General features: G+C 34.0%; 1 protein-coding gene across 1 annotated transcript in view; it reads left to right on the forward strand.

The window, feature by feature from the left end:
* The window catches only part of LOC137405124 (serine-rich adhesin for platelets-like), a 31,087-nt gene extending 21,625 nt beyond the window's left edge, over window positions 1–9,462 (forward strand). Inside the window, exons 13-18 of the mRNA XM_068091348.1 lie at window positions 295–434; window positions 1,491–1,558; window positions 2,815–3,029; window positions 5,068–5,189; window positions 5,906–6,108; window positions 8,992–9,462. Of these exons, the coding sequence (XP_067947449.1) occupies window positions 295–434; window positions 1,491–1,558; window positions 2,815–3,029; window positions 5,068–5,189; window positions 5,906–6,108; window positions 8,992–9,112 (869 nt within the window). The 3' untranslated portion in view covers window positions 9,113–9,462. The remainder of the gene's footprint in view (window positions 1–294; window positions 435–1,490; window positions 1,559–2,814; window positions 3,030–5,067; window positions 5,190–5,905; window positions 6,109–8,991) is intronic.
* The last annotated feature ends 3,893 nt before the right edge of the window (window positions 9,463–13,355 follow it).

The raw sequence follows: 13,355 nt of genomic DNA on the forward strand, positions 1-13,355 counted from the left end.
CAAACCAATCTTTGTTTTTGTTTCTATAACCTCGGTGATTCTAGAGGTTTAACTATAACTTTAACCCATAACTTTCCATTGAGATCTCTAACATTAACCCAATGGATTAATTGGGCTAAAACTATAAGGCAACAATTCTACCTAACAATATAACCTATACGCATGACGCTAAAATTTAGCATGCATGCATTTAGCTTATAGTCTTATGTATTATTGTTGTTTTACAAGTTTAACAGCTTTTGGAAAGCACTTTTTTAAAACTTCCTGTGTAATTTATTTTTATCTAATTTGTAGCAATATCAAGCTATGAACAGAAAGCAGACACCGTTATAATTGCCTATGAAATAAACTTTATTGGTGGAGGATGTGATAGAGCTATAGAGAACAATACCAGTGCTGCCTATGCTCAGACAGTTCAGCAAATAAGCCTTCAGGTGAAGAGTTCTCTCGCTATAGCTGACTTACAGTCTAAACGCCATTTATATATTTTAATTAAACTGATCAATTTTTTTCAATCAGGAAAATGATAAACTATCTAAACTCGATCTATGTCAAAAAGTACATAGAGTTTTTACATTTGGTGAGAAACGTGTAACTAACTAATGTATATATTAATGATTACCTTTTTGTGGTACTCATGTTTTTTAGCATTGCAAAAAGCTCTAACCTTTAGCCATAGCTGTCATGTCATAATGCTGTAATATTTTGTGGTGTTATGTACTAGGATTGCAGTTTCAATTGTTTTTTAAATTAATAGACTTGAAACTGCAATAAATATCAACTGGTAATGGTTTTGCTACTGGTCTTCTGTAACAATGATTTCAAGCAGATAGAATGTGGTAGCCATGTGTTTTTTGCTATGCTGGTCCGTGACATTAGCACCACACTCTAGTTCAAGTGATTGCTTTCTGAGAATAAAAACTGATGTAGTTATTTTATTTAGAGGAGAAATTAAGTTAAGTCCAGGTGCCATTTTTGTCACTCCCAGTGATCTTTCTAGGAATCGAACCACAGGTCAGGTGCCCTAAAACACTAGGCCATAACTGACAAAATCTTATTTCTACTAACAACCAACTTTTTGTCACATAGAGATAATATTCAGACAGCGTTGCTGAGTTTAAATCACAGGTTATCGTTTGACATCAGTCAGCAGTTTCAAATATCTAGAAGAAGCTTGATTGGTTTTGGTTGATCGGTTTTGAAGCTATTAAAAGTGTTAAAAAGGTATAGATAGCCACCGTATGGTTCATTTGCATTCCCTATGACCTTCTTAGCTGTAAGAAGTATGTAATTGTAAGAAAATAATTTTTTTGGTGAAAAATGTGTTGATAAGTAATTTTTCTATATACTCCTTTGACATTTATGTACTTCTTTGGGATAATATTTCTCCAGGCCAGTTTTTGTTTCCAGTTGACATACTATGGTGTTCTTTTACGCAATGTTCTCAAAAACCTGCAGTTTCAAGACTTGCTTATCATACTATTCTACAGATTTACTTTTGGTATCTACAAGGGAATGCATCCAGTTACTTCCTTGGAATAAGTAGAATTCAATTGAGGTAAGCAAAATGTTTTGCATCACCCAATGGTTTTGTTGGTAAATTATGGTATTTGATAGTCAACGTTTGGGACACATTTTTCTACATTATTAACTGCAATAAAGCATTTTAGTCATGGTTCACGTAATCTCGAAAAAGTATTCGAACCTACTACTCGGTAGATAATAATAAACGTAAATACTAACAAGGAGGCAGAAAACTTTGGAGAACTTAGCAGGTTTTCTAATTGAGCAAAAATCTCTAGATAAAACAAATTAGGCTTTTAGTTTCTTGCAAATAGATATATACTATTGCATATTGTGGTATGTAACTAGTATAGTTAAAAACAATATAATTTCTGATTTGTATATATGCAAGTACTTACGTGTACGTGAGCTTTCAACTAATCAGTTTGACCAAAGTTAAAAGACAAAAAGTTTTGACCAAAATTAATGAGTTTGGTCATTACTGCAAAACAGTAGGTCAACATTAGGTACATACCAAATTATGATCATGCTTAAGACATGATGAGATAAACGTTGTTGCATCTAAGAGCTTTTTCAATCGTATGTTTCTAGGAATAAATTTTGGAACATTGACTTGTTGAAGACAGACTCGCATAAAATTTTTAGTAAATTTTATCCAAAAGTATTGGTATTATTCTATCATTTGCGATAGTTTTCGATGTTTGAGGTGGTCGGATTGACAGGATGTTTCAAGATTGAAATTGATAAATGTTGATCACGATTAAAACGCTTTGATCAAGAGAAATTTGGATCATGATGTTTATAGTTGCAGAAACCGACAAAACAGAGACACGTGACGCTGCAACTTGAACGCAACAGTAGATATCGACTATAGCGATGATAACAACTAGTGACATCATATTGCATGTATTTTTCTTCTGGCTGTTTTTATCGTAATCAAGTGTTATCGATTTTAGTCTTGAAACACCCTTGCAATCAGATCACCTCAAACATTAAAGACAATCGCTAATGATAGAAAAACATCGCTACTTTTTGATAAAATCGACTAAAATTTTGTGCAAGTTCATCTGTAAAGCAAGTGTTGGAGACTCGGTTAAACATAAGTGAATATCACTCTTGCTATTTCCCTTACAAAAGCAACAATAAACATTTAAATCATGAATATAGTTGGACAGCTTCCAACGAAATGTGTGCAAACATGCCTAGCTGTTTCCTTACAGAATGTGAACACATATTCTATCAATTATACTAAACAAATACTTAAAGGCATCTAAACTGATTTCCTCGCAGTTGTCAGCCATTGCCGGAGGTCAAGAGAAAGAAGAGAGAACTGGACTATAATTCCTACATAAGCTCTGTTGTCACTACCGTGTTCGATTCTCTGCCCGGTGATAATAGCTCTCAAAAGTCTGCGCAAGAGCTAGAAGCGTTTGCAGCAGAACTAGCTGAGTCTATATCTATAGATGTGAATGGAGTACGGGTGAACAGCTCTGGGGCTACACAAGGTAATTTTTAGAAACATGTTCGTGTTGCATGTTTTCTTGCTGAAAAAATGGCTCCTGTCAAAACAGGAACAATTCAAAAATAAGTCTAATGAGAGAGCTGGTCAATTTCAAATGTTTGCTATGTCAATGATAAGATTTGTGCTAAAAATGGCATCCAACGTAATTTGAACTTTTAATACTAAACTATTCACCATAGCAGTCATCATCGATGAAATGGCAAACTGATGATCACGTGCAATAACTATACGTATAATTACTCAGGAAGCCAGTAGGCGATTGATTGAGGCAGTTGTTAGATCTATCGTATGTCGCGGTCTATCATGCTGAATGTATGAAAGTTCAAATCATGTCTGAAACAATATTTTCCCCCAACTTCCAACAAGAGCTTTAGCCAGACGGACACGGATCTTATTATAGTAAAGACTAGCATCTAACTGTAACAAGCTAAAGATTCGAACGCAACTTATTTCTTTTTTACTTCAGTCGATCATTGTCACCTGACCTGCCATCTTGTGGGAGGACGATTCCTAAAATACTTATTATTGAGTTTCTGTTTGCTATTTACATTTTTAAGGTTCCAAGGCTGCACACTGACAGCATAAATGCAATTTAAAACTGCTTTTATATAATGTAAACAAAAGCTTACTTAGAAAGCCCAAATATCATTTTCTGAAGGAGCGGCATTAAAAGGTGCATGGGAAGACAATTTCAAATAACAAGTTTAAATTGCATTAAATCTGATATATTCATGTGGCTTTGGAAATTGATTGATTATTTGAATGCACTTGTTGACTGCCTGAGGCTTTTGTTCGAAAAGGTGACTTACAGGTTGCCTAAGGCTGTCTTAAGGTTAACTTAAAAGGCTGCCTGACAAGTGTACTTAAACGAAAATGTCAGCAGATAAAAAATCTCATAGCATTGACTATGTCATATGCTGAGACAAAATGTAATTTGCATAAGAAGTTGGTGCTATGAGGTAATGGGAAGCATAAGAAAACACTTCAAGAGCTGCTCAAAATTACACCTAAACATTTAATGGCATAAATAATGCTTACTCTTGCTTTAATATAGTGATAATAATAAAAAATAAATAAGTGAAGCAAAGTGGTGCTATTACAACGTGTTGAGTTCTATAAAAAATATAAACATTAGAAAGCAGCACATCTTTGTAATACCATCCTAAATCCCTTCAGTGCTGTTGCCAGAAATCGCAACAAAATTAGTTCTGACAAAATATATTTTTCTTGTTTAAAATACTGCTGTAAATCAGGAGTTAGCAAACTCTTGGCTTTGCGACAAATACGACCTAGCCAGTAATTCAGTTTGTACTAATGGATCCTTGTTTTTTAACTGCATCCAGCCTAACTGACTTTAGCAGTTCTCACAAGAACAATTGCGCAAAAAGCATACATTAAAAAATTTGAAAATTTCAAGTGGGTCAAGTCCACATGTCCTTTTTTAAAATGCTCTTCCATTTTTGAGATTTCTGATTGACTTTCACCGTCAATTTCTACGCTTTCAGTTTTCATAATTGTTAACCTCCACTAAGCGAGTCATCGTAATGCTTGGCAGCACCTATTTGTGTGAACAGCTCTTTACAAAAATAAAATTTTGTAAGAACAATCTGCGGTTTCAGTTCACATACAAGCACCTAAATGGCATTTTATTGTCGAGTGCTTTCTCAGGCAATCCTGACGTTGTTTCCATGTCGAAGAAACACGTTTCCAATTGATCACACCACGTTTTAATAAATTTTACTTTTTGGAAAACCTTGTTTTTTTAACCTAGTGTACCTTCTTGTCTTTTTAAAATAGCCTAATAGTCTAAAACACTTTTTGACCTCTGCTGTAAAGCGTCAATGAAAAAATTCAAGCTTGTTTTTCAAAAAGCAGCAAAACATTCCTAGATTCACATGAAAAATTGATTCTGTCATTGAGTAAGTTCTGGTTGTGGTGCAAATACTTTTGACATTGACACTTTTTTCACCAAACATCTATTATATTCGAAGCCTGCTGGACCAGTTTCTCCATGTTTGCAGATCCAATAACTACAACTCCTGCTGTTATGGATCCCATCAATCTGTGGCTTGCACCTGTTGTAGCAGGAATTGTTTCTGCCTTGCTTTTGGCAGGAATAGTTGCCCTGACAACATTTGTATGTGTGAGTATAACTATAATTTTGTCTATACTAGTGCTATCCAGTGATTTAAAATTAAAAACAGGTTCGACGAATATAACAAGTAGAGAGGGTTTGGTTAATATCTTGTTAGACGGTATTTTTAAAATATTAGCAGAATGTGGGTAAATTATATCATAAAATAAAAAGATCCTTCAGTTGTCTTTGCTGATTTACAAATAAGAATACACACATGTGAAATGTGTATATTACACTATACGTATTATTAGTATTTTTCTGTAATTTGAACAAATGAACTTTCTATCTCTTCAAATCAGTGTACTTTTTTGTTTTTAACAAAAGATGGTTTTTTCTGGTAATGTGTATAAGATTCCTAAAAACTATTTCCTGACTTTGTTACAGACTACAAGTTGTTCAACTCTAAAAATAGTTAAATTTACACTTTCCAAGCTACATTTTACAAATGTCAGTCTATTTGATTTAACGATTTCTTTTCAGTTGGTAATTTGCCTTTATATTATTTAGGTTCTCTATCTAACACTAGTTTTTTTGGAAAACAGACAAACTTATCCCATACTCCATAGATGTTATAAATTAATTGCTTTTTCTTTCCATTTTACATATTCATTTTTTTGAGAATTTGGCTGTGGACTATTCACATTGAGTAAGAATAATTTAAAGGCAGTAAATATATTTTTATAAGATAACCATGTTAAAAGACTTCTTTCAATTTCTTTTAGAAAAGGTCATCAAAGAAAAAACCTCCTATCCATCGTTTTGAGAATTTTCAATCTTTACATCCCGCCCTAAAGTTTCAGGCTGATAGCTTCCTAGCAGGACACAGATTCCCTAGAAGTCTTACAGACAATTCCTTTCTAAGTTCGGATAGTGACAGCAGCAAAGTGCATAGAAAGCTGCCAAGATGGCCTGATGCATACTCCATGTAGGTATAATTGAGTACATGTTTAGATAGATTGATTAGTTACCTACTCAGCCGAGTCATTCTTTCATTATGTCTATGTCAGCTAGTCAGTGAGTCAGTCAGCCAGCTGGTCTGTCAGGCTGACAGACCAGCCTGTCTGTTAGCCTGTTTGTCAGTCAATCTGTCGGTCAGTCATTCAGTGTGATTCAATTAGGAATTGCAATCAGTTCTTCAATCAGTCCTGCCTTTATTAACCATTTAGTCAATGGCTTATAGACCAGACTGCATGTTTGGTATCCTCTCTACCTGCTCATCACATGGTTATTCAATGGATATACAGTAGATCTGCAATAAAACGTAACATTACTATGTACAGTACTGCATGGAGTTTTTCTCTTTGAGACAGACGGTAGTGGTCAATGGGGGTGTGAGAGAGACTTGACAGCAGCGCATTTAGTAAAATAGATTTTTGTGATGTTACGTAACATATAATAAATTTTGAAATTAACTTCAATAAGTTTATCTTACTAAAGGCACGCACACACCACTACACCACCTCACCACTACACCACCTCACCACCTCACCACCACACCACCTCACCACCCCACCACAGCGCCACCACGCCACCACACACTTGACTAATGTTTTTTATTAATATTTTTCTCAATTTTTTATTACCTGCCTGTTTGCGGCTTGACGCTTCTTTCTTCCTTCCCGTCCACTACACCTTTTAGCCAACCTTATTAAAGCTTTTTTCAAACTAATTCAACAGAAGAGACCAGCCAATGCTGTTCTCAAAAGTTGCCTCTCATATACTGGCAATTCAATGGCCAATTGTTGATGCCGCATGGCGGAACAAATGCTGTAACCAGGGGCCAAAAAGCATTGTATTCCACTTTGTAAGGGGAAAAACTTTATGGCAGAGATGTCGTGAGCCTGGGTCCACTGTAATTTGCTATTGATTTGTCTATTAGCAAGCTATTTAGTCTGACAGACAAACCATGACAATAAGTGTAATACTACTAACGATGATAACAGTAATGTACTATTAAGTACTATTTGTGATTGCAGTAGTAATAACACTAATAATAGTAATACTAAAATTACTATGAGTCATGAATGTGTAAGAATAGGAGGGATATGATAATAAGTATAATATTGCTGTCAAAATAGTAGTGGTAATAATAATAACAATGATATTAATAGTAACACTACTACCGATAATAAAAGTCTGTCTTCCACATACCAAAACACTTCATGCTTGACTACTCTTTACGTGCTATTACTAGAGTTCAATTTATGAACACTTTACAGTGAGCAGTGAGAACCAATAAGAATAAAGCAAATCTATATAAAGTATATACAAGTGGGTGTCAGCCATTCGTATGTCTAGTGATAGCAATAAAGTTTTAGAAATAAAAACTCCAGTTTGCACTGGATTTGAGCTCGGAACCTCCAGGTCTGCAACCAGGCGAGCTCACATTTACAGTTATAATGGGTTATTTGTGCACATAGTCATTACATTGGTTAAAATGAGCATGGCAACATTGTGAGCTGCATAACGTTACATGAGCTGGCTTTACAGCGCTTATTGTAGTTAAGTTCAGCAATATAAGCAAGCATAAGTTACTAGGTGGATTTTCAAATTAGCCAACTTGCTAATTTCGCCATTGGCTAATTAGTAAACTTAGCCAATGGCAATTGCAATACCTGTCTCTGATTATAAGCGGCTTTTTATTACCTATGCCATGCCCCCCCATCCCCCCTCCCCGCATTGAGCTAGTACATCATAGAAAAACAGTCTTTATCAAGATGTCAGCTGGAAAGAAAGAGTTACCTTCTCTTTCCGTTTTAACCAAACATTCTTTATTCATGGTTACTTGGAAAAAATGAGATACTCCTGTTTTCCTGCATATTTTTTTTTTGGCTTTTATATGCAAGCAAAAAATAAATTTAACAAAGCCTTAAACAGAAACCTTTTGATATCATAAAACACTTCATTGGTTACAATTATTGCCTTCCTTGTGTTTGCACAATGCTGGCTGGGAGCTACCTGGTAACAATCACTATGTTTCCATGATGCGGAGTGCTTCAGAGTTGCGCTCTCTCCGAATCATGGAAACGGCGTCTTCGCACTGAAATCACTGCGCACTGATCAGTGCAAAGCCAGTGCAAATTCGCAGCAAGGAAACAGCAATTGCGAAGTGGCTGCGCATAGCTCTCATGCCGTGGAGACGGATTCTTCGAGGGCCATAAACTAGTACAAATGTTATCCCGCTAATCTTGTTTTTTCTATTCTTCCGATCTTCTTTCACCTAAATTTAATTATGGTCTGCACCCACAAGGATGATGAGGTGATTACTTTCCTAGACTTTGTTATCGATGCCAACACTTTTTGAAAAATAGGTGGCAAGTCCTAAATTAACGTTTTAATAATATTACTTAAAAAATACTTATTAAAAATATATTACTTTGTAAAAATTGTGTTAAGGTTTGTCAAACCCTGTGAATGTGTATTGTAAATAAAAGTATAATGATGACAGAAGCATAAAAAGACCGTTTCTGACGTTTGGTATCCATGATCGATTCAATTTCTCCATCAGGCGATTCGATTTATACAATTTCTTTTCTCTGGCTAATTTGCTGAAAACCAATGCGCAGCATGGAAACGTACAATCCCCTCGACTTCGGAGGGGGCTGCATCGCAGTACTGCGCACCATGGGAACATAGTGAATAAGACGAAGTAACCTTCTGGAGGATAATAGGAAATACAATGCAGACTGCAAAATAGTGTGTTACGTGTTACAAACATTACAATCTCATATTATTTAATCTTCAATACTTGAAAATACTACAAACATCAGTACATGATGCAATATAATAACTTGCAATATTTTTTCAGGGCAACACAGTATCGACCAGGAAATCTTAGTCAACAATATCAATCTCAAGCGAGCATCGTGGGGCATCAGCAAGACTCTGGATCGGGAGGTATCAGAGTGCAACGAGAATCTCATGCTTAAATATATGAATGCATATTATGGTACTTCTAATAAAGTTTATATAATTTTTTTCGGAGTGATCTGAATTTTACCGGTGCCAATAATTATTTTTGATTGAGCTGCCTGCTTTTTCTACACAAACAGTTTCTTCTGATTCCAACTGTCTGTTTTTATGGTTACAATAATTGTTATGTATTATTCGTTTTTTCTTCATGTATCTTTAAGCATCGTGTTTGATTGTAAAATTGAAAAGATCTGACAATTTGATTTGCCTATCTTTCCATGCTTGTCTTCATAAATTTTAACAAAGTTAAAAGTGTATATTTTTTTATTTTCTTTATTGTTTGAATATTTAAGCTATTTTATTGACAAAATATTATGCATGATTGCAGTGTCTTCAAATATCAATGTTTGATTTTATTTTTTTTATATTTTCTTCACAATTAAGTGAATAAATATGTTAATAATACTTTCAAAAGTAGCACCATATATGCATTTAAAATGCCATTATAAACTTAGAGCTTCGGAGTGTATCTAGACTCCGTCCATAAAAAATAACAACAATGGTTTATGCAGGCTTGCCATTTGCTCAGAATCCTTAACAGAAAATAGTATGCATCGTGCTGAGGTTTTCTTCTCTTTTACATATTGCAGTCAGCGATTGAAATTTTGTCTGCAGTTATCTGAGACTAAGCATACTTTTCTAAACATTCCTAGAGGTGTTTTTTTACATGGTTAATCATTTATCATTTTCTAGCAATGAATGGGGTTATGTGATATGTTTTTGAAGTTATCCTCTTTATGCAACTTTCAATTATATACACAATTGATACAGTAGTTACTTTATAGTAAAAATTAGAGGTTTATCCTATGAAAACATATTTTAGCATTCACCAAATACATTTGTTATACATGAAGCATTCAGGTAATGTAGCTTTCATATAACAAATATATTTTAAGCTCTCAGGCTATGACCTTTAATGATGCAGTGACAGGCACGAAGTGTTTATCCACTTTCAACCAGGCTGTACCATGTTGGAGCCAAAAAAAGCACAGCTAATGTGATTTCTCTAACTTTTTGAGAAGCATGCGATTATAATTTGAATGCCACTAGTGCATCCGACACATATGGAAACAAAAAGCATACTAATATGTCTGTGTTAGTATTTAACAGTTTTAACCTTGGGCCAAAGATAATTCGGGGAACTGCTATTCAAGTTGATCAAATGCAGTGTAAACTTGGCTGCGTAGTTTCACTTTGTCTTCTCAACTTCTGGTCTAACTAGCCAGGATTAAAAAGTTTTGTTCGCTGAAGGCTGGATAAGTTTCCAGTGTAGTTCTGAAATTTTAAGTTGAATGAAAAGTGATTTCATGAAATATTGCCAAAACAATGAGGGCATTTCAAACTGACCGAGAAATAAAAAAGGCTGTTGACTTGATATTAGTTTTCAATGACACGCTGATTAAAACTAATGGTAATGAAAGCCCAAAAAATAAAGCTAAAAGCTTCTTCTCCTTAGCAAGATTGGTTCTACACCAAAATTGGTTGTTTTTTATAGCGAATATACACCCTCTATCAGAATCAGTGTACTCCAAGCATCATTCTTTACAGTTATCTCTAAAACATTACTTTTTGAAAGAGAATGTGTGAAAAAATCTATTCATTCTATCTTATTTCTGTTCTGTCATTGAATTGTATAAGCTTGAAGCTTTAAAATGGTGTTCGGTCTAAAAGGAATTGTGATATTACTCATGTTTTTACAGTTGATGGAAAGTTTGTAATACGTTCTAGAATCAGGGGACCTGCTTTTATATACAAAACTAGATTTTAAAGTATTGATAAATCCTTTGGCAATATAGTACAAGAATTTATGATTCATCTGGGAACCAATGTGTAAACACATTACAACATCAGCAATTCTCTTATTACAATAATTATTCATAATTGTAATTGGATGGTGTTTATAAAACAGCTATCAGTATGATCAACTGTGCTATAGACTTGTGTAGTTATCCACTCTTGTCAAACTAGTATCATGAATTGTGGTATGCTCATTGGTTGGAATCAAACCACAGAAAAACTACTAAAAGTTTTGAGGGTATGTTAAATTGATGCTATGTATATGTATATGCTATGTATATTGATATTGTATATGCTACCATATTATATTGTGTTGTAGTATTTTAGAATGCATTGTATATATCATGTCGTATTTGGTTTTAGATAGATTGCATCATGCTATATATTATGTTCTCTCTTCATTGAGGTTTATAGTCATCATCAAGACGAATAAGACGAATGTGAATATTCATTGTAGTGTACAATAAAGATAGGGAGAAGTAAAACAGGCTGAAGGTGTTGAACTAGATCAGACTTTTATGACGATGATTATGATGATAAAATTTCACCTTTGCTCTGTAGTCTATGGTGAAATTTTTGTTTTCTCTTATTTTTATTATTTATTATTATTGCTTATATTATACATGTAACATGCCATTATATCATATTACAGCATGCACAAATGTTACACAACATTATTATATGATCTTCTGCTTTATTATGCAACGCCATGCAAGGTTACATAATATTTTTTGTGATGTTTTATATAATTTCAAATTATTTCCAAATTAAAAAAATTTATTTGGCTTTATTTTGTTTTGAACTATAATATATTGATTAGATGTTTAAACATGCACCTGATTCAATGCCTAAAAATAGTTTCGTTCTATGTTAAACCTTGGCCATAGAATGAGCCTTCAATACAATGTAGAAACTAACTTTTATGTAGCGGAATTGATCACCTCTTTTCAATCCGCCATAGCGCTAATATAACTGATTTATTGAATATTGACTGACGTAATAGGTGGCTTCTTTGAAGATGTTTGGTCACCTGTTGAAGCATTGTAACTAGATGGGCACAGTTTAAGCGACTAAAGATTGCTATCATAATTATATCAGTTTCTGTTGACTAAATGACCAATAAGGAGACGTTTCACATATCAAAATACTGCGCAAGCTTTTCACATCACTATTGCTTGCCATTAGTAAGTGATTGAGAGTAGGACTCACATAAAACACATACTACTTGGATTAGGCTATGAAGCAGAGCGCAAAACTTTTTTTTCAGTTGGAGGTAGTCACCTTCTAGAAGGTTCTGGATAGCTAGGCGTCCTATACACACAACCGCAGAAATGAATTGTCTTAGAATATCCGGTAAGCCATAATTTGTTCGATATGCCTGTGACAGACATATTCAATGTTTTATAAAAGTAAGCTGTTTACATCTCTATCTTTCTATGTCTGTGTTTCCTTTGTAAAAGTGATCAGATATAACTGCAAGTAATTGAAATTAAACATTCAAAACTATTTCAATAAACAATAAAAATTTGGAGAAAGATTTTCGATGTAAAATACAACATTTTGCTGCAAGAAAAAAGCTAGCAATATTGAGTTGACTCAATGAACTTTTATTTGCTCTGAAAAACCAGCTTAAACTACTGAATTTTAAAAAACAGCTAGTTATACCAACTATATTAAAACAACCAAACCCTGTGAGTATCCTAAACATTATGTCTATTGACTTTACAAAGGCGAAAAATGGATAACACTGAATTAGTTTTCAAAAACTGATGCCTTGTACTGGCATCACTTATGTTGCAATTTGTTAGTTGGTTTGAACTTAGTAAAGTCTTTAGATCTGCTATTGTCAAAGACTGCTAAACAAACTACCTATGTATTAACTTTCATCGCTACATGAAGACTGCACCTTTCCAATCTTAAAAGCCTAAAATTCTCCTAGTAAAAATGATCTCTATTAGTAGACTATTTTTATCAAATAATGCTTTTCCCTCACTATCACAAATCCTTCAGCTTCTTTTGCATCAATTTGCAAACCTAGAACAAAAAGCTCTGCATAGACATCAACAAAAGACAAACTTATAAATTTTGAAAATGTGGATGTAGCTTTAGAGCAAGTTTGTTTTTTATAAACCGTCCTGATATAGCTACATGGCCAAACAAGACATCACAGAAGTTGGGTAGCTATATAGCTATATGTCACATCACAGGAGCTGAGTAGTTAGTACTTACAAACATGCAAAAAACCAACATACATGTGTAGTTTATAGTGATTTATATAACTCGTTGATACTGACTCACTAAATGCTGTAAAATGATGCTGAGGCATCGAGTTTATTTTCATATTGCTGTAGTAACAAAAGACTCATCTTAGCGAGTCGAACACCTTCGCTCAGTAATAACCAG

Source organism: Watersipora subatra, chromosome 9 (genome assembly GCF_963576615.1).
Source record: "Watersipora subatra chromosome 9, tzWatSuba1.1, whole genome shotgun sequence".
NCBI classification, from domain to species: Eukaryota; Metazoa; Bryozoa; class Gymnolaemata; order Cheilostomatida; family Watersiporidae; genus Watersipora; species Watersipora subatra.